Source organism: Echiichthys vipera (assembly GCF_963691815.1).
Source record: "Echiichthys vipera genome assembly, chromosome: 2".
Classification (NCBI taxonomy): Eukaryota; Metazoa; Chordata; class Actinopteri; order Perciformes; family Trachinidae; genus Echiichthys; species Echiichthys vipera.
The window spans coordinates 12,874,089-12,900,951 of NC_139827.1; the positions used below are offsets into that span (position 1 = coordinate 12,874,089).

The 26,863-nt window shown below is 38.7% G+C and overlaps 2 protein-coding genes across 4 annotated transcripts in view; both read right to left on the reverse strand.

The window, feature by feature from the left end:
* The window catches only part of npnta (nephronectin a), a 54,968-nt gene extending 50,129 nt beyond the window's left edge, over window positions 1-4,839 (reverse strand). For both annotated transcript variants that reach the window (XM_083929660.1, XM_083929659.1), the window contains exon 1: window positions 4,450-4,839. In XM_083929660.1, the coding sequence (XP_083785786.1) occupies window positions 4,450-4,520 (71 nt within the window). In that variant the 5' untranslated portion in view covers window positions 4,521-4,839. The remainder of the gene's footprint in view (window positions 1-4,449) is intronic.
* Window positions 4,840-7,503: 2,664 nt separating this feature from the next.
* Window positions 7,504-26,863, reverse strand: part of gstcd (glutathione S-transferase, C-terminal domain containing) — a 49,743-nt gene continuing 30,383 nt past the window's right edge. Inside the window, exons 6-12 of one of the 2 annotated variants that reach the window (XM_083924508.1) lie at window positions 25,915-26,030; window positions 25,515-25,559; window positions 24,972-25,100; window positions 18,195-18,328; window positions 14,274-14,304; window positions 10,896-10,965; window positions 7,504-7,842 (exon numbers count right to left, since the gene is read on the reverse strand). In XM_083924508.1, coding sequence (XP_083780634.1) covers window positions 7,652-7,842; window positions 10,896-10,965; window positions 14,274-14,304; window positions 18,195-18,328; window positions 24,972-25,100; window positions 25,515-25,559; window positions 25,915-26,030 — 716 coding nt within the window. In that variant the 3' untranslated portion in view covers window positions 7,504-7,651. Of the gene's footprint in view, window positions 7,843-9,868; window positions 9,980-10,895; window positions 10,966-14,273; window positions 14,305-18,194; window positions 18,329-24,971; window positions 25,101-25,514; window positions 25,560-25,914; window positions 26,031-26,863 lie in introns of those variants that run through there. The other variant, XM_083924509.1, reaches the window with a different exon arrangement.

Consider the following 26,863-nt stretch of genomic DNA (forward strand, 5'->3'; position numbering starts at 1 on the left):
TCTCTCCTGCCTGACAGTGAAGAGCAGTCAGTCCATCGCTCAGAGGAGCAGTGTAGGGATGCACCGGGATAATCAGGACCATGAAGGTATATAATTTATTCTATCTATCTATCAGTCATCCATGAAGCCATACTGAAACATTCGAAGCGTGACTGTTGAATGGATTTCTCCCCATAAACACCCATAGATCGTCGATTGCTGCATTTGTAGTACCTTGGTGTGAAAGACTTGCCAGGCTCAGCTGAAGGCAGACATACTTCAATAGAGCACTATATTGAAAAATTTCCACCCAATTCATATTTATGGAGGAACAAAATGTTGGTAACGTCTTATAATATGCTGCAATGACCAACCTGTTTTTTTGTTTTTTACATTTTGTAACATTATTTTGGCTGACCTTTCCGTCCGGTGCTGCAATATGAGTGCTTATAGGATGTTTTCTTTTAACGGGAAGGCTTGTAAGTACAGGCATGGCATGTCTAGATGGAGCCTGAAAAGGTTCTCGAGCAGTGACCCTGCTGTCCTGACTCCAGTCAAGGGTTCATTTCACCACCATGGGATTCAAAAACCAACAACTGCAGCCTTACAAATGACCAAAGAATCAACTCTGGCACAGCGTTAACAACAATTATTCACAAGTGTGTGGTGTCAGAGTGTGTTGTGAAGCTGACTCTGTCAACAAGCCATTTGACCTGGCTGCAACTCTTGCTATTGAATTTCAATTCAATTCAAAGGGGCTTTACTGGCATGTGAAGCCAAAGCAAGTGTGGGAGGAAAACTAAAACTGTATGTACGATAAGGGTCTACTAGAAAGAAAGAAATGTGTAAACAGAGCTGTATAACATTGGGACACTGTCATCAAAAAAAAAAAATGAAAAAAGGTTAAGTTTAACTTAAAAATAAAGAGAGAGAAATATTTTTTACTCGTTTGATTGGCTTGATGCAAAGCAGAGGGACGAAAACCCCCTTTGATGCATGATAATCTCAACACACCCATTGTATAAAATTTCATTCACCAAAGTCACACATGACATAAAAAAAAAAGAAAGAAAAAAATGACAACCAGCCACTCCTGTGCTTTTCAAGGTAAAATTACAGTTTTTGTTTGTCAGGATTCTGGTGGCTTAGCATAGAAAACAGCTTCAGTTCCCCATCGGAAAGGGCTGTCTAACAGCAGGATAAAGTGTTATTATATTATTATTATTATTATTGTTATATTCTAAATATAGTGTAAACTTAAACTGATATTGACTTTCTTTTAGGACAGCATAGTTTAGGATAGGACAACTAGGAGGTCAGAGTAACCTTAAATGTTTGTATTGGGTTGTAGCCAGCTAACTTTATTAGTCTATCAATTAGTTTAAGGTATACATACATATATATGCCAGTATACCTAAATTACATACTTCATAAAATATGACTGAAGATGATGCTAAGCTGTTATGGTGACAATGGGAGTAGAATATTCCATTGTCCATGTAGCACTTACTTCTGTACAATGTATCTCAAGTGATCCCCACTTACTCCTGAACTGCCTTGTTTTCTCTGTGAAAATGTCATCACAATAGCAGGGAGAGAAGTTATTCCAGTCATAAACTGAAACGCTATATGCTGAGTTTTCCTTTGGGACCTGAGGAAATTTATATATCTTGTTAACTGAAGTGCAGCACTTGAATGCATGTTTCTCAGTAACAGACAGTGCTGAACAGTCAGTCACTGGAATCTGAATTCACTTATTGTCCACTCTCAGAAAACAAGGCAAGGTTACACTTTAAAATCTCCTCTATGACTCATAATTAAGATGTCGGCACATTCTTAATTACTATATTGACTTACGATGGTTGTTGAACACTGAGAAAACTGCAAATGTATTATTTGTTCTTCATACTGCTTGTTAGGCTACCCATAAAATGTGACTCATTCATACTCTTTCTCAGCTCCTGAAAGCCCAAATGTGGGTCTGATATTACAACGGCAAGATAACCTGGCACCAATCCACGGCTTTGGATTATTACTGAGGAGGTCTGGTATGTGCTGCTTGGCTGCGTTGAACTTAACAATTTAGTGACATCACTGAGGAAGAATATCTTTACTGTATGTTTTGCCTCTTTATTTAGGCTTCTATGTTGCATGACAGGAAATTGGCTGTCCTTGAGTCTTTGGTTGGAATAAGGAGTGGCAAAAACAACAGCAGCACAATGTTTTTAGCAACAGATTTGCAGTTTATGTGCAGCTACGGGAGAACAAAATGATCTTGCCAATGATGCCCGTGAAGGACCCTTCAGGACTAGATGGATAAGCCTGTTAGGAACGCTCTCTAAAAGGCAATAAGTGAGAGAGATCAGGTAATAAATGGCTTTTTTGCTTGTGCTCTGTCTCAGGGGATATTCTTTCAATGAATTAATATAGAGGCAGAGACACAGGCCCTGGCATGTTTATACCGATAAAAATTGGCAAATTATGGCCATGGAGACAAGCCACTCCATCAGTAGCGGTGTTGATAATGTACAATATGTTGTTGCTAGTTGAAAGCAAATGATCATTACACAAAGGCAATGCATGAAATAAAAGTTAAAGCTGAAAACATCTCATCAGACTATGGCCTGTCAGATATTACGGTTATTAAAGGTCCTGCATTATGTCATTATCAGGTTCATACTTGTTTTTGGGGTTCTGCTAGAACATGTTTATATGCTTTAATGTAAAAGTTAAAAATGACTTTTCTCATACTGTCTGTCTGAACATACCTGTTTTCACCCTCTGTCTGAAAACGCCCTGTTTAAGCGCCTGGAATACACCTGCTCGGATTGGTCAGCATGTCTGGGTCTCCCGCATCTGCGCTCTTGGCGTCTCTGCACCGTCCATGCAGCCGGGGAATTACTGTAACTCCACTGTAGCGACACTTTTATACCAATATACTGTATAGTATAGGTGTGACATCATAACTGTACAGTAGTCCTGACAGCTCATTTTAGAAGGCACACACAGTTTCTGGATGTGGATTGTGTGCATTTCTTTGATTGAACATTTTGATACAGTATTTATATTGCACCTCAATCTGCTTTATAATATAAAAAAAGATATTGAAATGTAACTTTTTTGCGATATGGGACCTAAAAGAAAAAACACAAGTCTTGTATCATAATATTTTTTGAACTTGCAAATGCTCAATTCAAATATTCTGTCATATTTCTGCTCTGTCTTTCGTTCTCTTTCACGCAGGCTTTAGCGTCTTGCTGAAACCTTTGATATCCAAATCGTTTCTTCTGAAATATGTTTGAACACAGCAGCAGAGAACTGAAATCAAAGAGCTGAGGAGGGGAAAAAAAGACTAAACCTATCAACAAGCAGGTGGAGTGGCAGTCAGTCCGTAAAGGGCTTTTTGAAATGCGTGCACAGTGTTTCAATAGGCCTACAATAATCTTCAGAAGTTTTTCATTCATTTAAAAGGTGAAACATGAGAGAGGCTTCTTCTTTGGGGCTAAGCCTGTCTGACAGAGATACATGAGGAAAAATAAAGTACAATACTTCACTGCATCCTCTATTGGGCATGTAGGAAACTTGGTAGTGAGACTATTTGTGTTACTCTTTCACTGTTTGGATGGTCTTAAGTCCAATTTTATTCTGAGCTGTAGGAATCCATATCAATAAGACAAAATAAGAGAAGAAATATAGTGTGGACTTTACACCTCATTAAACTGTAAAGTACACTTAAGAAATACTCCGACACATGAGCATTCTGCCAGTGAACATGACTGGTGTAATTACTTTTCCACAAACAATTTGGTTACTTGTTTCAAAGTAATGGGCCAGGGTTACACTTCATTACAAGTCGGTTTCATAATGCATGGTTGTAAATAACAAAAGACAGCCATTCATTAACTTAAATGCACCTATAGGCAGATCGAAATCTCGTGCAGATGCATTCTTTGGGGTCTGGCACACCTCCACACCTCTGTCTTCGCATACTTCATCAGATTCGTGTTTAAACATGAAGCACCTGGCAACGTGCTGTCACATCACATTATAATCAGCCTGATATCTGCACAAGACAAGAACCGCTTGCTGGGATTTTTGCTTCTGACCCACCGATTAATATCCATAACCAACCGGTTTGGATGCACTTGGATTATTACTGCTTCCATCTTAATAAAAGTTGAGATTGAGGATGAAATGCAGAATCGGTATACTCAGTGCATCTGAGCGCACAGGATTTCAAATGAGCAACATGTTTTCCCTCACATCTAAATTAAGCTTCTGAGTTTGGAGATCTTAAAATAATGCTTCAGTTTGAAGCCACTCCAGCAAGTGCTATCTTTAACCAAAGGCGTATGTTTTTTTTTCTTCCAGAAACAGCCTATACATTGATTGAAGTGACTCTTGGTTAAAATCACAGTTATTTCACTAAAGCATCGGCTTTCGCAGACAATGTGAACCATGTGCCCTTACCTGCCATCAAAGTCTGCACTCGCTCCAAAGCAGCCGCTGCAGAACAACATCAACTTTATCCATAAATCCATGATTTCGGGAGTTACGCGCCCACGCTGTTTATTCTCCGTAATCCAAAAATCACCGGCTAGGAAACAATTAGCCGAACAATCAGCGGAGTTTCTGTGACTCACGCTGAAGGTGCACAGGTAGGAAATGTCTGCTGACGTCCAGTTCAACTATTCATGTACGATATTCAGGAGGTGCGGGAGTGGAAACCAGTCCACCGCCTGGTGAGTGTGGTGACCCCGATGTGTGGGAGTATGTGTGTGTCTGTGGAGCGGGACGCACTCTGCCGGGAAGAGAGCGCACAGCTCTCTCTCGCTCTCTGTCTCTCTCTTTCTCTCTCTCTCTCTCTCTCTCTCTCTCTCTCTCTCCTTCAGTTCACAGTGCGGGCTCTTCAACCAACAGCACCCACTGCAGTCAGACCTCGTCTTTCTGTCTTTTAAATAACCAAGCACCGCGGATATCCAGCCAGCTGCACGGCACGGGGCTTTGCATGTAACGTCATGACCTGTACAGTCAAGAGGAAGAGCCTCCAGACGCAGCTCCGTGCCGCGCATGCTTTGGAAATGCCTAAATTAATTGCCTGCTTTTGAAGATATGTCTAAATTGCCCTAGATAATCCACAAAACATGCCGTCAACTGTCAGGGGTAAAAGAAAAATGTATTTTTGTGATCTGGGGGCTCTCACCCTTCAATGAAGCCCTGTGGGGGCAAAGAGTCACTTTCTGAACAGTGCATGCAGAAACTAAAGTAGAGAATAAATGCAAAAATACAATAAGAGTGTGGAAATTCTAAACAGGGACTATATAGCAGTTGTGACAAGTCGGATGAGAAGCATCAGGGGATAGACTATAACATGATTACGATGTGAACAATAACAGCAGCTGGGACCTGCTGTCTAGGCAAACCAAAGAGGAAATATGTGCATAATAATTTGATGCTATTCCCAACTTCTGTAATTACACTCAACATTGTTTTGTAGAAAAAGTATACAACTGAAATTAAACATAATTGGTGGTAATTCGTGTTAAATGGGAAATATGATATATCACTTCACCAGATTTTTGCCAATACACAGCCCTAGAAGTTCGTAATACGCAAGATTTTCATCTCGTTAATTGTTAAGTTGCTATCTTTAAACTTTAAACAATGGGGATTGATCATATGACTCACTAATGAAAGCACTTCTTGCTTCTTGGCAATATTCTAATATTCGTGTCTGTGGTGACATACCCTCCCCAAATGTAAATACCCCACTATTTTAATGACGATGCTGACGGCGGTTGGTCTGCCGGAAATAATTCTAGTCCTTGGAAGGAGCGGTGTCTGGCCATTCACCTCAGGATAGGTTGTCTCTGCTGACTGAATTCAGATGAGCTCAACGCTGGAAAAGCCTGCACCCCTCTCGTCTATCCCTTCAGTGTGAGCAGGAAATCCGACTCTCCGGCTACCTCCCCTGATTTCTCAAGCAGCCGTGATACACTGTCGAAAAGGACAACATCAGATTTCTCAGAGAAGCAGATAACTACCTTCACCTGGAAGATGGAGGCTTAAGAGGGTACAGTGTGCCTAAAGTACACAGGTCTGGAAACACAGACCGTATTGTGTGACATTCAGTTGCTAGGCTCTGAATAGTGCACATCTAATCAAGCACACTGACCTTTTCACCAGCATCATGAAATATTCATTGCTGCTGAACGTATTACAGCATGCATACAATATTCACATTCATTCTTTATGAGGAATAATCAGTTTCTCTGTAAAACCATGACAAATGATTTATTTTACCTGATGTGATATAACCAACATTCTCTCTATATCACCCCACTCTCCTTCAGCCCCTGACAAACATACACACAGGAGAGGTATATGATGATTCCCCATTGTTTCTTTAAATGCAGATGACTTTTATCGCTAGATTTCTCCTTCTGCTGTTAATACTTTCCAATAGAGGCAGCTGACAGCGAGTTCTATCACAGAAGGCTATATACAGAATATTTGCAAAAACAGCATGTGGAAGTATAGTGTGCTTAATTTGCAATGTGGGAGTGTAATTCCTGCTGCTTCTGTTTACACTGACAGCTTGATCACACAATTTAAGCCAAGAGAAAAACGTAATGTAGCAGTTGGTGAGAGACTCAAGCTTTTAGTACAACTAAGCCTCCAATCATTGATTACATTTAACAAGGGAGAGGAGTAGTTCTCAGAGAGCATTCTGTTTGGCTGAATTCATATTTCCACCCTCTGGACTGAGCCCCTGCGGACTTCAGTTGTGAGTGCTGTGACGTGTTCACTGTCATCACGTCAAGTCTGTGAGGGCAACAGACTGCAAAGCCATTGATAGACGGGCCTCAAGTCTGTTTCACTTGTTGCTGTGGAAAGGTTTAAGCAAAAACTACAATCACATACATAGGGATCAGCTGCAGAACTTGCCTTTAGTTTTTTGTTTATCTTTCTTAGCCTTAGTTTTTATTTGGCATTATACTGCATTACACTAATAGGGTATGCTGCAATAATAAAATGCATTATGATAACCTCTATACTATCGGGTTGAAAATAAATTCAAGCCTACATGATTCAAGTAACGTTTTAATACAGTAAGTGTTTTACACATTCATAATGAGTCTAATGATGATTTGTTTTTGTAATCTGCAATTGGAAAAATTAACAATGTTATGTCCATATAGCAATGAATAATGGGTAATTAAATCAGCAAAGTCTGATTAAGTCTGCACTCCAAAATCTCTGTAAATACGCGGAAAGTCTTCTTGAGGCCCCTTGTGGACTGGATGAATTGTGGATCTGGACAGCCCTCAGCTCTTGCAGACTTCTTGCAGATGCACACGTGAAGATTGCGAGCCCGTTGGAGTCGGGAGATTTAGATTCAGAACATATTACATCAAAAATTAGGCCGTTATTGCCTTCATTCTGAAGGAGATGACTTTTACTGGTCCAGAAATAATAAACAAACATTTATTTTCAGAGTCAGTTTCTTATAAAAGGGCAAATGACAAATACATAAAAAGTAAATGTTGAGGGTGGATAAAACAGTTGTATTTTTCAGCAACATGATGACACAGCCAGGAGCCAGAGAGGCTGGGTAGGTAAAATCCTGACCACACTGAGGATGCTCTGCTGTACACTGGTGTTTGCAGTCCTAATTATGCACAAGTGCTTCCAGTTGGCTAGCACCAACTTCCAGTCCACTCTTGTGCAGCGGCCTTCCCACCAGCATGTTGTTCTTTGGTGAACAGCTTTCAGGCTCCATAGTCATCACTTGCACTGAGTACCCATGAGTCTCTGCTGCCCACGAGCGGTCCAAGTCTACGAGGCCCATGCACTGTTTACCTGGAGTGATACAATAAGTGATATGAGTGAGTGAAAACAAAATAGTCAAGTACTTACTAAAGAAAGGGACATGAATTACACTTGATAGTGTTTATACTTACAGATCAGAAAAAATTAACAGGAATACCTTTTATTTTATAATGTAAGGCGATCCACAATGACAGCACCACAAAGCACAGCCTTAAAAGTTATATATTCCCATATCGGGAATTTAAGCAAATGCATTACTCAGAATTGAGAATGAAAATATATAGTTTTGTCATTCAGATATTCAGACAACATTCTAATCAACATTATTTCATAAAATAAGAGAGAAAAATGCTTGGCAAGGATTCCTCTGATTAGGTTATTACAGGAAACTTTATAACATAGCAATAAACTATGGCAAAATTTAAATGTTGTATTGAACAGAATAAAAAAAGCTAAAAAATGAATTTATATAATTGATTTATAAAATATATACATTTTTGTCACATACATAAACTACAAGGGCACTTAGAGAGTGCAGACCTCTGCCAAGGTCATGCCCTATCTCCCAATGTTAAAGTGACAAATAACTTGTGTATCTGCCCCGTGATTTGGATCCGCTTCAAAATTTAATGGGTTCTTCCTCAACTCAGTTTCATCAAAATAGGGCCAGTATTTTTTCCACAATCCTGCTGATGATAGACCAATAGACAAACGAAAACATTAGGTAATAAAAATGCAACCAATGAAATCCTAACGTACTTTAAGTGACAAATCAACAGGAAAACCTAGAAAATTGAGTAAACCTGCTGCAATTCACATTCTGTGACATGTACAAAAAGGCAGAGCAGTCCCAGTTTACTTTGGTTATGAATCAAAGCCAAGAAAAAATCCCATTCTGATGTATCATCTCTCTAAGGATAACAATATCCCCATCCACCATCTCAATTGTGTTAATCTTTCAAGTAGACTTCCAGAGGCTTGTAAAATCAATGCAAAATAGCACTAAAGCTGTTCTGGCAACTTGTGATGGCAGCTGTTTTTTTTTGTTTAATTTGTCTGTGTGTGCTGCTGCTGCTGTTGCTGATGATTAATTATATACTGGTTTGCATATTGTAGGTATTCCTGTTATTTTGTCCATTGCATGTATTTCTCAGTGACTTCAGTCGTAGGTTTCTGAAGAATCAAAATTAAGCTCAGTGTGCGGCTTCAACATCTTGGCATCGTCTGATACCGCCTACTCATAGCTAATCCAAAAATGCGCAAAGAGATGGAGCTGAGACAGGCGAATGAAACCTACAGTCTATGCTAGCAATGTGCGACAGCCCCCACCTGTCACTCAAAGTGACACATACTAATTTGTGCAGAACTTTATGTCTTAAGATTTAAACGCCGAGTTGTATAAAAATGCACCCACTGTACAGTTGTCAGGAAGGGGAAAATTAGCTATAGAGACCAAAACCATTTTTTGTACCAGGCTCTAAACATGTATAAACATAAATGAACATGACTGTTTATTGCTGCTGTTGGGCAAGTTGGGCATTTTAACATGAGGATTGACTCAATTCGGAGCCAGCCTCAAGTGGCCATACGAGGAACTGCAGTTTTTGGTACTTCTGTGTTAGCTTCATCTTCAAGCCTCGGAGGTGGCCTCTTTAAAAGGAGCCACTTGTTCATCATTCAGTGAACAACTTCACACCGATTATCACGTCTTTCTCCTTTAAACAGAACTCAAATGTTTTAGGCTGTGAGATAGCAGGTGGCAGACATGGTAAATGTGAGCTTTGCTCTGCCATGCTGCGTAGATTGTCACAGTCACACCAGCAGGCTCTCGATAAATGGGATCAAACATGGTTAGAAAATGTTAGTAGGAGAGGTTGAGCCCTGTTAACTGATATAGAGCAGAGACACTGTGACAGGTGGTGTCAGGTACATATGAAAGGGCTTCAGACTGATGAGGCACTGGGGAGCCTCCTCATTTCAGAGGAAAGCTTTGATAAGCTGGGGAACTACCAGGGTCAAGAGAGTTCTCAACATAATGAAAATCTGTACAAGTCAAGCTTCAGCACAGGCCTGAAGGTTCGACTGTGACAAAATACTTCCCTCTGAATCCAACAACGCAGATCTGGCAGCTGTTCACTGCAGCTGTTTTGTCACACTGAAGAAGGCCCTGCATTAACATATTTTTCACACTTCTCAAAAGTCTAGACTGTTTAAAAAAGTAGGGCAGAGGAGTTAGGTCACAGTGTAAAAAATCTCAGAAAACGCAACATTGGCAAGTACTAAGATAACTCTTTAGGTGACAAAAAAAATAAATCACATATGCCATGTGGGTATCCATTACACTGGAGTCAAGTCAAACTAGAATTGTGATTATGAGCTGGCGAGGTCAGAAGTCACTATAAAAATGTGCTGGATAAACAACGACATTTAGCATAAAACGTACATTCAAAAAAATCCAGGGTTACAATAAGGTAGCCAAATTACAGAAGCCCTAAGAGGTCATACATTACATATATTTTATGTCCTCCGTTTTCTTGTGATAACAGGATAATTCCCCTCCATTTTCTTGTGATAAAGAGATCATTTTTAATTTATGTTGTTGTAATATAACATTGTTAACAATAAAGTTTGTTAAAAAAAAAAAGTTAAGGACATTAGGCTTACTCTGATAAAGCTGAAGCTAACGTCTTCTTAGATTAGACACACTATTGTGAACATTATCTGCAATAAAAAAGTATAGAGATATGTCAGCCTGTCAGGCCTTGATTGAAGAGATATGTGATGGTGATCGATATTCTCCTGCTCCTTGCTATCACGGGACAACAGAGGAAATAAGATGTATGTAATCTATGACCGTTTAGGGCTTCCGTATCAAAGAACAATATGTATCAAGATAATATCAATCTCTATTGTCAGACATATAAAAAGGTCAATCAAATTATGTTTGTCACATTCACAACCATACACAGTACAATGCGTAGTGATTTGTGCCTCCATAAAGCAACTAACAAATATAAAAATAGAATAGAATACTTTAAAATCAAATGAGTGTTAAGCTATAAGAAGAATATTGTAAATAGTACCTATGAGTCGCCTCTCAGGAGGGAGCTGGACAGCAGTTTGGTCTGCGAAGCGACAGACGATCATGTGTTCCTGAAACAAAATTACAAGAACTGTTTATTGCATGTGGAACTAACTAATACTAAAGCTCTGATTAAGATATGTCAAGTTTCAAAACCCCACCATTTGCAGTGCCACTGCAATAACAAATTCACAATCAGATCAAGATTTAAAGAATTCCACAAAGATTGTCTTTTATGATGAGCCATGCAGTGAAACTAACACTGTTATGCATGCACATACACACAAGAATGCATGAATTTGTTCCGTTTGATCTGTTCAGCCAACTCTGCTTCTCTTACTTATAGCTGTGGAAAGACAGGGACTGAGAGGATGGAAAACAGCATCAGCAGATAATCAAAATTCCTGTGTAGGAAATCAAACCAAACAGTAGTTGATGTCTTTTTGGGCCACACTAGCGACATGGCTCTAGGGATGGCAATGTCAGTCATTCGTCCCCCTTGGTCCAGACTGAAATATCCCAATTATTGGATGCATTGCCATATTTTGTACGAACATTCATATTTCATAAATGATGACTTTGGTGATCCCTTAACTTTTCCTTTGCTGCAGGTTGGCATTAAAGTTTTCTTGACAAAAATCTAAAAAACATTCTCAGGTTTCAGTTTGCCCAATACTTGGTTTATGATTGCAACTAATGACCTAGTTTACAGTATAGTTTGTGTTCAGTGCTAATCAGCCAATGTTAGCATGCTAACAGATTAATATTATAAAGTGAGCGTGGCAAATATTACCTACTATAACAATGTAATTTGCATTTTCTCTGTTAGCATGATAGTACGTTGATATTATCTGACAGCTTGACAGTGACACTAGCATGGCTGCAGATTCTCAGACTTCAGTGTGTCGTCTCTTTAGATTTTCACATGTCAACCAGTACCAGTGATGAATGGATTGATTTCCCTGAATCATGCGCATCATTTAGAGCAGTTTACAGTACGTCAGACTAGTGAACCAGATGTAAGATGTGAAATTTATTTAAGGACTTTGTTTGCAAAGTAAGCTATTTCTAAGATTATTTGAACACAATTATCCCTGCCATGTCTCCAAAAAGCGCAGATTATCCCTGGTTACTTATTTCCAATTCAAGGACACATTTTTATATCCTGTTTTTTTTTTTACCTTGCCATGGTTCATGGAACAAGTCAGAGTGGGAGAGCGGTTAGCCAGCTCTAACTTGCTTCTCATTTAATTGATTCGATTCCTCGCTCCACAGGTTTGGCGCTGAATGCAAGGCCACGGAGCAGGTGCTTAAAGTTAGCACTAAGCACCAATATCTCACACCATTAGCCCTTTATTCCAGCGATACACCATTTGTCAATCTGCTGACGGCCTGTTTAACTACTGTAGATCAGGCAGGACATCTGTGGTTCTGCTGTAAAACTTTTGCTTTTATATCCACAAGTGTCGACTGAAAGTTTGTGAACAGAGAAACAGCAAATAGTGGGGTTCTCTACACTGAAACCAAATGAATAGCAAACACCAAACATGGCTGTTGAAAGCAAAACCTCATGGGGAGGCAGGGGAGCTTGGGTTTAGAGTGGAAGATAATGTGTCTGCTGGTTTAAATAGAACATAGATTTCTTCTATTGTGTGGTTACATGTTTAGCTTTTCATTTCCAGACAGAAATTAAGGCAATTGTTATTTATTTTGCTCACTGGGCTTTTGGAACATAGACTATGTATAAAGATGGACGACGCAGCTCCTCCCACTGTACAAAATATCTGCTAAAATATTACGGCCATGTTATAATTTTGCAACCAGAGCGCAATAGTGATCAAAACCAAACTAGCACTTGAGCAAACATAATTATCATAATAGCAACATCAAAAAAAAATCGACAGAAACTATCTTCAGGAAAAATACATCTGAAATGTACTTTTCTAGGGTTTTAGTTTGTATCCGCTTACATGGAGGGGGCAAGACATTAAAAAACGTAACTATCACAGAACAGTACAATTGCCCAGTGTCTTGTAAATAATGTAAAATCTTCTGTGCCTCTCAAGCCACGTCTATAAATATCCGCCTTTTCTAGTGTACAACAGAGAAGTTAGAGGTGGTCCGATGTTGTGACATGTCAACTCTTGAGGTTGCCATGGCTAGGAGCTGCAGCAACTTTTGCACAGATTCTCCCCAGAGGCACTGACAGGTCCCATACATCATCAAGGGATGGGCCCTCCCAGTACAGTGCTGTGTCTGTGCTGAGCGATAAGGGACTGAGAGACTGGAAGGCAGGAGCCTCACTCTTATAAGTGTCTGTGGTATCTTTGTTCCCCAGACAGTGGGGAGAGCATAGGTTTCCACTGGCCGCTGCAGCGCAGCAAAGGGCTGAGAAGCGTCTGAGAGCATTGCCCTCATCTGGAGCGAATTTTTCAGGATCTGGTCTATTTTTTCCGCAGGCAAAACTTACCAGAAAACACACTGATAAACTATATAAAATATATATTATAAACAACCTGATTCTGATAAATGATACAATACACATCCCTCGCTTGCCAAGCCTTTGAGTTTCATACACCCTGATTTGTATATGTAATTATGTACTTTGTCAACTATTGTGTCTAAGCAACAGAGACAAGCAAGCAGTTTGCCTATGGCTGCTGCTCCTACACACACACACAGAGACACACAGAGGAGCAAAATTGCTTGTTGACCGGCGTGGAGACATGCGCCAGGCAGCTGCTCACCGGTCTCTGGATATAGCGTGGCACTTTGCGGCGATTACGCCCCCAATGAAAACCTTCTATTTGCATACTTAGTTGTATTCCATAAGATTTTCATCTATTTAATTGTATTTAAGTTCAACTGAATCAGCTCATAAAGCTAATGTTAGCTTGCTAATATAAAACATCATACGGAATATGGTTGTCTCAGCTGACCCATGACAAAGTACTGTTTAATAAATATGTAAACTAGAAAAATTTAGATTACATTTTACAAAAAACACAACATACAAAACATTACACTACTTACTTTTTGTTAAGTATGCTAATAACATCAAGTATATCAGCTAGCATTATCAGACATGTCTTAAATGTAATTAGTTATCCATGTATGCATAAACACATTAAACAAAGTCATACATATATTAACAAGGCCTGGAAGTTACATAGAATGTATTGTTTGCTCTCTTAAAACCATGTTACATTTTTGGAGGTTACAATTGTTATGCTGCATTTACTTCCTGAAATATAAATAAAATAAATCAAGAGGTTCCAGACTACTATGCACTTTCGAATTAGCCTGGCGATACTTGATATTTAAATTGCAAATGAATAAAAATGTAATAGAGGGATTCAATCCAATTTTAAAAGAATACCTTATAAGTCAGAGTCTCCTGGAACCTTTTGCTGTAAGAACAGGAGAAAAACAGAAGATATATTAAAATGCAGTGATTCAATTCTGGCAGAAACGTTTGTTTATTACACTTATGTCATATGTTTACTTGCTCAGCTCTATAGTACATATTAGACTACTTTTTTTTAAAAAAGGAAATCATTTTACAAACAAACTACATATATATAAAACCAAATATACAGGTCAACAAAAGCCTACTGGCATGCATTATCTCTAAAACAAACCACTTTCTCTCAGGGAAGAATGACTCATAAGAAACAGGGCTTTTGCTTTGACATGGGAACAGAGTCAGTTTGATTGTGATGGTTAAATGTATTCAGATCATCACTGAAGCTAATAAAAAGTCAACATGAAGAGGGTCAGGGGTTAGCGGCCAGTTAGGTCACATGGAGAGAAGTCTTTAAGTTTAACTTGGACTGTTAGGTCCTTAATGAAATAGGCAGTTTATTTTCACAGCTCATAAAAACCTGTGAATTGCCTGCAAATTCCGCACCTGCAGAATATCCATGAGTACCTGGAATATGACCTGAGGGGGAAAACACTAAAAGTAGCAAGATGAAGATTGACATAGTCAGGTGTGTAGGCCCCTCACATATACTGCTAAACTGCCCTCCAGAAACACAGCTTCTTGTTGTCCCTTTCTGCTGCAAAGGTTTTTGTCAATCTTTAATATTTTATGAGGAGTCAGAGGGGTGAAGAGTCAAGTCAGCAAAAGTAAGGAAGGGAAAAACTAAATATGTGAAAACTCTTAAATATTTATACTGAGGGTCCTCCCCCCGAGGGTCCCTTGAAAATAACATATCAGAACACCCAAAACATCGTAATAGTACACAGTTTAACCACTGTTCTACATCTGTGTGCTAATATGTATAAAGTACTGGTAACCATAGCAACAATATGCACTTCATGCTTCATTACTAGTTGAAGTGAAATTAACCTAAACTTTTTTGACTGACAGCAACAATGAGATGGAAAAGTGGCTAATGGTACGCCACTCTTGTTCTTGTGGCATATGTCGGAGTGGTAACCATTTCACTGTCAGTTTTTGGTATGCTGCTGCCGTTCTACAGGTTTATGGCACTTATAAATGATATGACACTCATGCTCCACTGTCATATTCTCCATCTCAGTGATTTTTAGTGTTACATACCACAGCTAATTATGACTATTTTATTATGCCGATGCTGTATAAATAGCTCACTTCTGTTTCACTGGCAGACACCGCTGTCCACCGGCATACCACCGGTGGCGTGTCTGAGCAGTTATCTGAATGTCATGGCTGCTGTGTTTGGTGGGTGTTGATGTGTTTGGTAACAGAAAGCACTTTTACCTTTCACTAGGTCATTGCACTCTGGTCCAGGCAAATTAAACTCTAACCTTTAAACTAAATGAGAGAATATAAGTAACTAGAAGTAGTAGTTATTAACAAGATGTGTTTAAAGAAATTAATAATCCATGAAGGATCCTTTTGATGTCTATATAGTGACCTAGTTATATTATGGCAACTCAAAGTGGTATGTCTGTTTGAGTAGTGGTATGCTGCTACTGTTCGACCAGCATAATGCACATGAAAACAGAAGGTAAACCCCCCTCCACTGTCACATACCACTTCCGATTTACATTGATTACTTACTGGCATACCACTAGGGCCACTACTGCTTATTTGAGTTTATTTGAAATCTGCAACTATTATTTTAGTAATGAAGAAAGAGGCGTTTATTTAAATGACTGAGTAAATACAGACTAGGCCGCAGGCAGTTTGGACTAGGGTTAGAACCCCTGAACTCCTGCAAGAACACAATTTATGGTGAAAAAACATAACTGACAACCAAAACACAACCAAGGAAAAATACTTAATGTGGATGAAAGGTTGGATGGAGAGATGAGGAAAAGAAGAAATATATGCAGAGACAGCTGGTGGTCACTCAACGTCAGGTGAGCTGTGAATCTGCACAGACACCTGAAAACTGGATTGTAAAATCATTTTCACAAAAGGCACTTTGCACCACTTTGCTGTTTTCTCAGCATTTTTGTTACCTTGCACATCAGCAGAATCCTCACGATAACACAAGATCACACAAGATCACACAAGAACTGCACTTACATGTCACACAAAAATCCATCTGGTCAGGACCCAAGTAATGCGTTTGTTTTTCAGCTAGAAGTAATCTGGTCAATCAGTGTCCTGTGAGACACTACTGGCAGTTGAGGGGGGAGGGGGGAGCGGAGTTCAGAACTCGTTCAGAACAACAATGGTGGTCCCTAAAGAGGTTAGTTTAGATGTTGCAATCACATCAGTGTTATCAGAAGTGGAGAGTCTTTCTGCACTGACAGCTTTACTCGATGGAAAAGAGGTTTTCTCTCTTCTCCTGATTGACTTCAGCGAGAGTTTGATAGACAGATGGTTAATCCAGTCACCGGCCAGGTATGTTTTGAAAGTGCCTGCCCTTTTCAAAACAGTTTCCAATGACGCATTCTCAGATGGTTCTGAGTAAGAAAACATCTGACGAGTCAGGTTAACATTTTCAAGGGATAATCTAGAGTCTAGAGATGTGCATCGGAGTCCTGCATGACCCTGTTGTGGCTTAATTTTCGGTGCTCGCTCTACATTATTGCATTTATTACACAGTTACCTACTAAAGACATCCATAATTTCACATAAAATATTGATTTAAAAATGATCGTATTGATTTTAAAATGATCCTTCGGAGACCATAAAATGCCATAAGTGGCCAATCAGAATCGAGATTTCAACAACGCCTTGTAATGAATAATCTTCAAAAGAACGGTGGGCAGCGACTACATCAGAGAAAAAATCCTTAGACGACACACTATGATTTTGTTCCAGGCAAGAACAGACTTGATCAGTCTTAATGCCAAAATCATAACTATAATCAGTTCAATCAGACAATCACAATGAGTATTTCCACTTTAAAGGAGCTCTACTCAAAATACCTGACCTGGGATTGCCCTCACATGGCTCTCAACCCAATACATGAAACAACAACATTTTTTCACAGCCACATGCACACACGGCTGGACTGTCTATCACGACAAACATGGAAGAAACTCTGATTACAACACACACAGAGGGAGAGTTACTTCATTCTCTGCTCTGCATTATTCCACTATATCTTTACAGAGAAATGTGTTGTTTGCTGCTTTATTAATGCTCTGAATATCGAGTAAAGTACTTGCTCTTGAACACAGTCTCTCAGTAGTTAGAGTAGCAATCCTGCACAACAATGTTTTGTTTAGAAGAAGTGGTTTTGGCAGTATTAAGTACTACCTTATAATAATTCTTAAACCATTACAGTGCCATTACTCAACAGAGCACTGCTATAGCAACAGAATCAACACCATTTAAGTAAAACCTCTCAATTCCCCTTTTGTCATTTGTCTTTTCCCTCTCTGATTTAAAAGCATCACCTGAACTGAAATTAATTCAGTTAACAATACAGAGAATTGCATTTTCATGTCTGTACCTCCAGCTGGATTCTGCTGTCACTCTGTAATAACCAACAAAGCATCTACACAGAGAACTATATTCTCTGTTGCTGACAGAACGAAGGCTAACATTGAAAAGGTGAGGGGCTCACCTTGTTGTGAAGGTGATTTGACACTGCTGCCTTATACTGTCAGTGTTGTTGCTTAGAGACGGGCAGTGACAAGAGATAAATATTGTGCGTATGTGTGAAAGCGATTGTGAGAACGATTGTGAAAATGATAAGAGCCTGAAAAATCATAAAGACAGAATGGGAGAGAAGAAAGCACTAGAAGGTGTTAGCAGGGCTCTAACAAGAAAACAAGGTCAGAAACAACGCTTGAAAAAGCAGAAAACCCTGAGAGAAACAGGACTGAGGCACAGTGAGCATGTACAAACCTCCTGGGAAAGGTGAACTTGATTGCGTTCTGTATGAAGCCATAGCAACATGGACTGATGACAAACGCGGCTTCTGCCTGGATGCAATGCTCCATCACCATGTCTGTTGCAACACCACATGCATGGAGACCAACCTGAAATGAAACGCACCAAAAAAAAAAAAGTGTTATTTTCACTATTAAACTCCAAGTCTTCTTAAAAACCTTTCTTCACTCAACAGGAAAAGAAAAAGTGACAGCACTTAAAAGCATGCACTCAATCCCATTGATTACTTCATAATAGCTGATGCTATTAAATACAACTACACTCTCGAAGGTGCGGACTCGGGGAGTAAGAGCAAATAAAATGTATTGCTGCTTTAGGAGCGGAGGCACGAATGCATCAAGATCCCCATTGAGTGGGTAAACTGTGCGTGGTGATGAACACCTAGCTATGCATTAGTAATGGTGTGGTTATATATTAGCTGACAGAAAGAGACTAAAACATGTATAGCCTGTCTGCATTTCAGCTTGCAAAAATACAAAATGATTCATCAAAGGTAATAATATCCAAAGTACAGTGGTAAAAAAAGACGATTTCCACTCAAGTGTACATTAGCTAAATAGATTCTCTGTTAATGGTCCACATAAAATGCATTATCAACAGTCTGATGTGACAATACTGCAGCTTCTCAGGCTCAGTGAAATTAACCCCGCCCAACTCGAGCAGCAACCTCAAATATCTATTATTGTCTTCAAAGAAGTTGCCACTCGGTGTCCAGGAGTCTGAATTTACTGCACGTTGCCTTGACAGCAGTGCCACAGAGCAGAAGTTCAGACCCAGTCCGGATAGGGCTGAGCCAAGATTGGCTGCAGCTACAAAAGATTAGAGAAGATACAGACACTCTAAACATGGCCAAACTCTCTCGTAAAGTCACTGAAATGTCTGGGTAGGGGGGCAGGTACATTTCACAGAGGTGCTAAAGCACTCCCTGGAAGTTGGACAGCTGCAGTAATCCTTTAGCTCACAACAACACAAGAAACCAAAAGAGTAAATAGAAAACCTGGAAACATTTTTTATATGCAATTTCAGTTTAAAGTAGGGAACAAGTGTCTTCTTAATCCTGTTTTAAGAACTCCACGCGGAAGTATGAGGAGTCTGAATGTTCATCATCAGAAAATTATTTATTCCACTTCAGAAAGATGTGCACTGATTTAAACATTAAGTTTAACAAGGAGACTCTGCACAAGTAAAAATAACCAGAAAGTGAAAATTAGGGTATTAACATCCATTACGTGCATAACTTTGCATCTATTTGACACCTGATTTCATATCTTGCATTTATTATTGGCATCAGGGCAAAGCCTTGCTTATGTTCTTTGAACAGAATGTTTCAGACTGCTGATTAGGAGGAGGAGTCCCTATCCGAGATTGCATGATGCTACAACCCGCACATCTAAAGCAAAAATAATTAACAAAGTAGCACCATTACTCTTACCCAGCTACTTAATGTTGTACATTAGTCATGCTGTGGTAAATCCTAATTACATTTTATAACCTTTAGCCTTGATTTAACATAAACACAGAGCCACTTAACCAAAATAAATGCACACAACCATAATAAAATACATTCTGATATGTTTTAATAATTCATTATGCATTTCCAATTCTTGATTTTGAAAGCAATGACAATGGCAAAGCTTTTCTTTTGTCTTTGTCTGTTTATGCAATATTAATGAAGCCATGTCCCAGCCCAATATGGTATGTGGGATACTAATTAAAAATTGATAATGGAAGGAGGAAATACATACAAGGCTGATTTAAAACCATCCCAACGTCCCAACAGACAAACGGTAGCATACATACACTGCCAACCACATTTCTGTACAGACATTTCATTGGAAGAAGAAATCATAAATCAATATGAAACAACAAAACAAACCAAGGGTCATTTATAAACTGTGTTTTTTACTAATCAGTCTTTGGGAGAGAGGAAAAGCTGTTTCTATCTGTATCTCCTTCTCTATAATCACATCAAGGAAACAATGAGGCTTCATTATTCACTCTTATTCAAGTAATTACACCCCTTTCCTGTCTCCTTATGTGGGCGTATTAGGCAACAGTGCAATACTGTTGCAGAAGGATGTGATGCAACAGTTTTTAAAAGCTTTATGTCTGTCTTTACTGTGTAAGTTTTAAATGTTCATTTTAATTAAGATATATATCATGCTTATTATCTAGCAACTCAAGAAGATCATAATCAGCATAATCAATAAAAATGTATTTCAAAATTCAAAATTTTTTAAATTCAACAATTTTGTGAGTCTCTGGTATGCTGGCCTTATGTGTTTGTACACCCATAGAAAAAAGTGTTTCCGCTTATTTGTACAGACCCAAAAAGAATACAGCTACTTTCAGACATGCACAGCACACCTGAAATGATCTTGACATTACCTGGAAGAGCTGCAATTGAGAACGCAAATGCTAGAATCTGCTGAATGCAACATCAACCATCTACCCTGCCAGCTCCTGTGTAATGTCCGACCGAGGCCATGTGTCACAATTGACAGCGAGCGAGTGGGCGTGAACTTCTGTGGGCAAGGGCCAACGCCGCAAAGTCGTAAGATAAACGCAGAAAGCAGCAAGAGACGTGGGCAACTCAGTTCATATGAAAAAACAGCTTAAGTACGATTAAATATCATACAATCAAGAGGTTTTATTCCTCTCAAGGTGGATGCAATGTTGTAATGACTGGAGATCAATACACTCAATCTTAAAGTTTTTAAAAAATAACTACGAAGATAAAAAGATAACTTGGAAAGCAGCTGCTGAAGCCTTATTGGAATTGATCACGTACAGTAGGCCTATAGTAATAAGAGCAAGTATACTTTTATTCACACAAGCACACAAGATGTCGACTGAAAAAATCCATTGCAAACAATCAGACCCTAAAGCAGACCCGATAATAGACCTGGATGCAGTAAAATGTAAATCAACTACAAGCCCCACAACTTTTCCTGCCTCCGAGGTGTGTTGGCTGAATTTTATCTGACAGGAGAAAAAAGTAAAAATAAATGCACTGTACGTAGAGGACAGTTATAATACCAGTCTAACACCTACAGAGAGGAAGAGCAGACACTGACTAAAAATAGGGACACCTAAACTTAATTAGCCTGATTGAATGAGTGTGACTAAAAATAGGACCATGTATTATACATAACAAGATTAAAATACGTTTGATGGGTGGCTCCTTCAGGTAGGGGTATCTGTGTCATGCAGGAAGAAGCTTAGCCAAAGCAACAGCTGAGGCTGCACAGATGTCGAGGTAGGAAACTCAGGCAGTGCAGAAAAGGACAAAGTTATAGGACCCATATTGTCATTTGATTATAAAGCAGGTTGAGGTGCTTATGAATGCTAAGAAAGTATCAAAATGCTCAATCTACAGAGAAATGCACACAGCCCAGTATTCAGAGATGCCAAGAGTGCAGACGCGTTAAACAACACAAACATTAATGCATGTAAACATGTTTAGAAGAAACTCAAAATACAAGTATGAACATGGAAATGAGCATAATCTATCCTCTTTAGGCACCTATTTCATACATAAATCTTACACTGAATCAAAAATGTGTGCAAGTAAAAAAAAACACCCACATATTTTAGAGAAGAATAATTTGCGCTATTTGCTTCTTGCCAAGTGGAACAGGTCTCAGTGGAGAGTGACGAGGCTTGAACAATAGCTTCTAATTGCAGTAGGTACATACACATTTTCCAATTTGTCCCAGAGAGAGTAAAAGCGAGGCTAGAACAGCTGGCTTTTTTTAAACTGGGCTATGAAACACGGCAGGAAGATGGATCTCCCTAACATGTTTTTGGGACCTGAGACCCGTAAAAAAATAAATGACGACAACGATTAAGAGTGATGACGATAAAGATTATATGGCAGAGAAAAACATTGCCTGTGTGGAAACAGGAATTCAGGGACTCTTTGTGAGCAAAACACTTTAAGGCCCACAGACCTGTTTTTTGTGTGACACAGCCAGATGTCAGATGAACAACCACAGTTAAGGACCTAATTGGCTCTAAACTGATGGTAATTATCAGTTTGAGAAGTCAAGAGTTCTAAAGGTGTGGGTGGGTGTTTTTAAAAAGGACTGGAAATGGTTTTGATTTGCAGTTGATGAGTGCTACCCAGTGCTGAATTTTAAATAGTTTCAGCCCTACTAAGCATAGTGTTTGAAAGGTGGTAAAATATTTAGGTTTTTGTCGCAGGTAGCTGTGCAGAATTAAACCCATTTACTTTAACCAGGTATTTAAGCTTAATAAACACAAACAGGCAGGACTGCAGTCTTGGCAGATATGTTGCTGTAAAAAAATGTGTTATGAATTAAGTTGTGAAATGGTGGTATAGCAATGTTAACTGCAGAAAACTTGAAATTGCTGGCAACCATTTTCTTTTTTAAACTTTGATTACAAACACTTTCCAACTGTGACTCCTAAGAGCATAAATTGCTTTCAAAAAAAATGTTTTGAAAGCAAAAGGAGCAGACAATGAACAGGAACTGACTAAGACACACATCAGAGAAGATGCTTGAACCTTGACATTACTGTAGCTTGTCCTTCATTTTCTGGGTAAAACTACCTTTGGCTTTCCAATTATCAGGGAAGGGACAGTGACATGCACTGCTTGACTGAAGTGCAGAGCACTAAAAGGGTTCTGATTAAACGCTCCACTTCAGGAAATGAAAAGCCATCTTAGCTGCACTGACAGAAATACTTGCACGTTGACATTTTCAGTTTCTGGAAAAAGATGAGGGAATGACATGTGATGTGTGGCTGAGCTTTTCCTAAATATATAAATATTATAAGACTAAAAATACACCGTTCAGACACCTTGCAGGAAAGTTTCAATTGTGGAAGTAACACATTTATGCAGTATTAATTAATAATGAATTCATTAATTAATCAAAAGTGGTTTACTCCTTCTGTTTCGATGCACAATCAAAAAATGAGAAGCACTATTTGCCTGATTATGATTGATATTTATTTTTTAACATGTAATAGAAAAGGTTATGTTGCACGACATAATCCGTAAGATATATGATGGCAACTGTTCTTTCAGCAATGCTTACAAATATCATGCTTACTTCTTAAATAAAATACAGCACTAAGGAACTGGATGATTGCTCTGTTGATAAGGTTGTTTTTTTGAATGCAGTGAAATTAATCAATGTCAGAGAATTGTCTTTGGTATGACGTTAAATAAGATGATCATTATGACAGTATGTGCATTCATAGTGTAGCTGTGAGTTTCTGTATTTTAAAAGATGAAAGAAGCTTTAGAGTTTTTCACACCAAATGCCACTGGTAATCGGCTCTGTCAGAACAATTTTTTTACTTGTCTATCATAAAGCTGTTGTGTACAAGGCCATTTAGGTATCAGGTATTAATTTATTTAAAAGGGGACAGTGCAATTTCATAAAACACATGATTACACATGGTTAAAAAAGCCAGAATTAGCCAGAAGGCTGATTTTCATCTGTAGTCCCCTGGAGATGATGTGAAAAGGCAATAAAAATTACAATATAAAAAAGAAGAAAAGAAAAGAAAAAGAGAGAATAAAAAAGAAAAGAGCACACAATACATGTACAATATAATACAAAATACATATGCAAACACTTACTATACAATTAAGAAAAAATACAACATCCCAACATAACATTGTATCATAACATCAAAACATCACAACAGGCTTATCTTTTAGTGTTGGTAGCTGTAAGTGTTGATAAGCCACATTTTCATTTTTTTTGTGAAGGCCTTGTATGTTGTGAGCAGCTTAACCTCCTCAGGCACTGAGTTACACACATTTGCACTCCTTACTGACCAGGCCGACTTACTGAAAGTGCTCCTACACAGAAGAATATAACAATCACCTCTGAAAGAGCCTCGAGTGCGCGCTCAAGGCTGTTTCTGTGTCTGATGAACTCTGCCAGAGAGTATGGAGCCAATTTATGCAGTACTTTATAGGTCAGTTTTAAGTCTGCAAATGTGTGAAAACTGTCCTAATTTAAAATACTATGTTTTTTTTAATTGCACAGTGATGATAGTGCCTAGATTTTTTATCCATAACTTTAAGTGCTTGTTTGTACAAGATTTCCAATTTTAACTCTGACCAGCCTGCAATAGTTGAAGTGGCTGAAAATCATTCAATGCAAATACATTTTTGCGGCTTCAGTTGACATTTACACGTGAAAAGCAATTAAATTTGATAACAAATGTAATGTGGAAATTAAAAATTGGATTGTCATTACAGTTTAACAAAGCAAACAACATCAAAACAGACAAAATTAAGTCAGCGCTACTGTGGCTGATTTTGATTTTATACAAATTACAGTAGGGTAGAAATAGTGCAGTACAGATTATATTGTGGCTACATTTGATATTTTTAACTTATTACTTATTATTCAGTGGGTTTTATTTTCCATCTTATGTTATCTGTTAATATGTTATGTTGTATTTTTATGGCTTTCTATCCCTTTTTGTGTCTACCTTCCCTTATTGTAAAGCACTTTGTGCACACATTTTTTGCATGAAAAGCACTATACACATACGTTTATGATTATTATCATTATTATTATTATATAATTTTGTTTCCACTTCTACCATCATGAACAAGTTTTACATTTCCTTTGCTTGCAATACTTTTAGTTTCTATTATTCACAAATGGATCATCATAAAAATGGAGACAAAACTGTGATGCAAAGGCACTTGCGTAAACTGTTAGTTGCTTTGCTCACCCCAATATGAAAAGGTCCAGTGAAGTAGTCCAAATTGGCCTGAATGAAGCCGATGTTCTTCAGTCCGAGCTCAGCGCTACGACTCTGGGCCCTGACCAAGGACTCTTCCTTGTTCTCTATGAGGATGACCTTGAAGAAAGATAGAATAATATCACAAAAGCTGCATGTGATTTGTACTTTTTCAGAAGATCTAAAATGAGCAATAATACAGTAAAAGAAAAATGCAACAAAAGAAAATCACTGAAACCTCTCAAACAATAAGCACAGAGTTTTTTAAGTAAAAAGTAATAATAGTAATGGTAATAACGGGACAAAAACAGTACAGCAGTGTTGTAGGGATGCACTGAATGATTCATCATAATCACTTGATTATTATTAACAGATCTATTGGTTTATCTCCTAACCTTTTAGTTTTAAAAATGTCAGATAAAAATTTGTAAATTCCTTTTAAAAGGTTACCAACATTGAGTCTTCAAAATGTTCATCATTATGTCTGAGCAGCAAAATTCAATGAGTAAACACACATGCATAAATACACGTTACCTGGCAATCTGGAAGTGTGTGAGCAAGAACAATCCCTACATGGCCCTGAGAGACAGCACAAAGAAAAAATAAATAAATGAAATTGCACAACAGGAAAACAGCACACACACATCAAAGGGGGCATCAATAGAGTTATGATTAGTGCTGCCCTTTTCTACCAAGTATTGACCCCTTCCCCATGCAGCACTACTGCTCTGACCATGCATTTTCATGAGTGGAATTATGAGTCTGTTTACACCAGCCAACAACAAAAGCTATTTAAAAAAGACAGGAAAAAGCAGAGAGAATATGAGAAGTAGTTCTTTTCAGGGAGCTGCTAATGGAGCAGCAGTCTAATTTAGCCATGAGGTGCAGTGATAAATATACATGCGTAGCTGGACTGATGGATGAATGCATGTACCGTTCCACTGCAGAAATCCACAATGGTGTATCCAGACTTGGCTAGCTCAGTAACCATGGCAACCAAGTTATTCAGCTGTTGCCTCTTCCTGACTGTACGGACGTTTGACATTTTCCCTGCAAAAGAGCACAAGTGGAGAGTCACAGGGTTTTTTTTTTTCCAGGCGATTAATCTGAAAAATCTATTAAAAAAGGAAAAAAATAAAACTCTGCCAGAAAAGAAAGCTATCACACACATTTTTCATTGCTTAGTTGTATTTTTTTAAAATTCCGTTTGCAAACTGCAACCTCCCTACAGCTGCTAAAATTTTGATTTACAACCAGTCATTTAAGGTAATGTATAGCACACAGATGAAAAGGCGTCTACTCTCTCATCAGCATGTTTCCAGCCAATTGCCAACGAGGGAGAGCAAACAATCTTTCAACATAATCAAAAGCCTAGAGCCAAAAAGTGTCCTCTTCGTTTGTGGCAGAACTTTCTGCTGCTGTGCGAGCAGTGTGTGCCCCATTAACTGAAAGCACATTTCAGTCTCCTGCATCTTCATCACCTGTCTGCTAGCACGTCGCATCAGCAGTGAGCCGTTGACGCGCTGTGCCGATGCCATCTCTGGTCCATAAATCTAGAGAGCTAAGTGTTTCATTCACCCCACAGTCACACACTCATATCAGAAAAAAAATATTGTCCCTACACGTTCCCTCTAACACTGCTTTGTATACAACAACAGGGGAGAGCAAAAGAGACTTTTCACACCGCTGACAAGAATAGGAAAGTCATTATTCAGGCTCTCATGGTGGAGGTTGTTATTGTGGTCCAGTCGTAGAGAGAGCACAATAAAGAAAGTGAGGGATGAATATAAATACAGAAAAACAGCAGGACGGTAATTGACAAGACTCTGCTCTCCATTTGGAGGAGTTTGACATGGGTGCAGGCACTTCTCTGTATCCGCAGC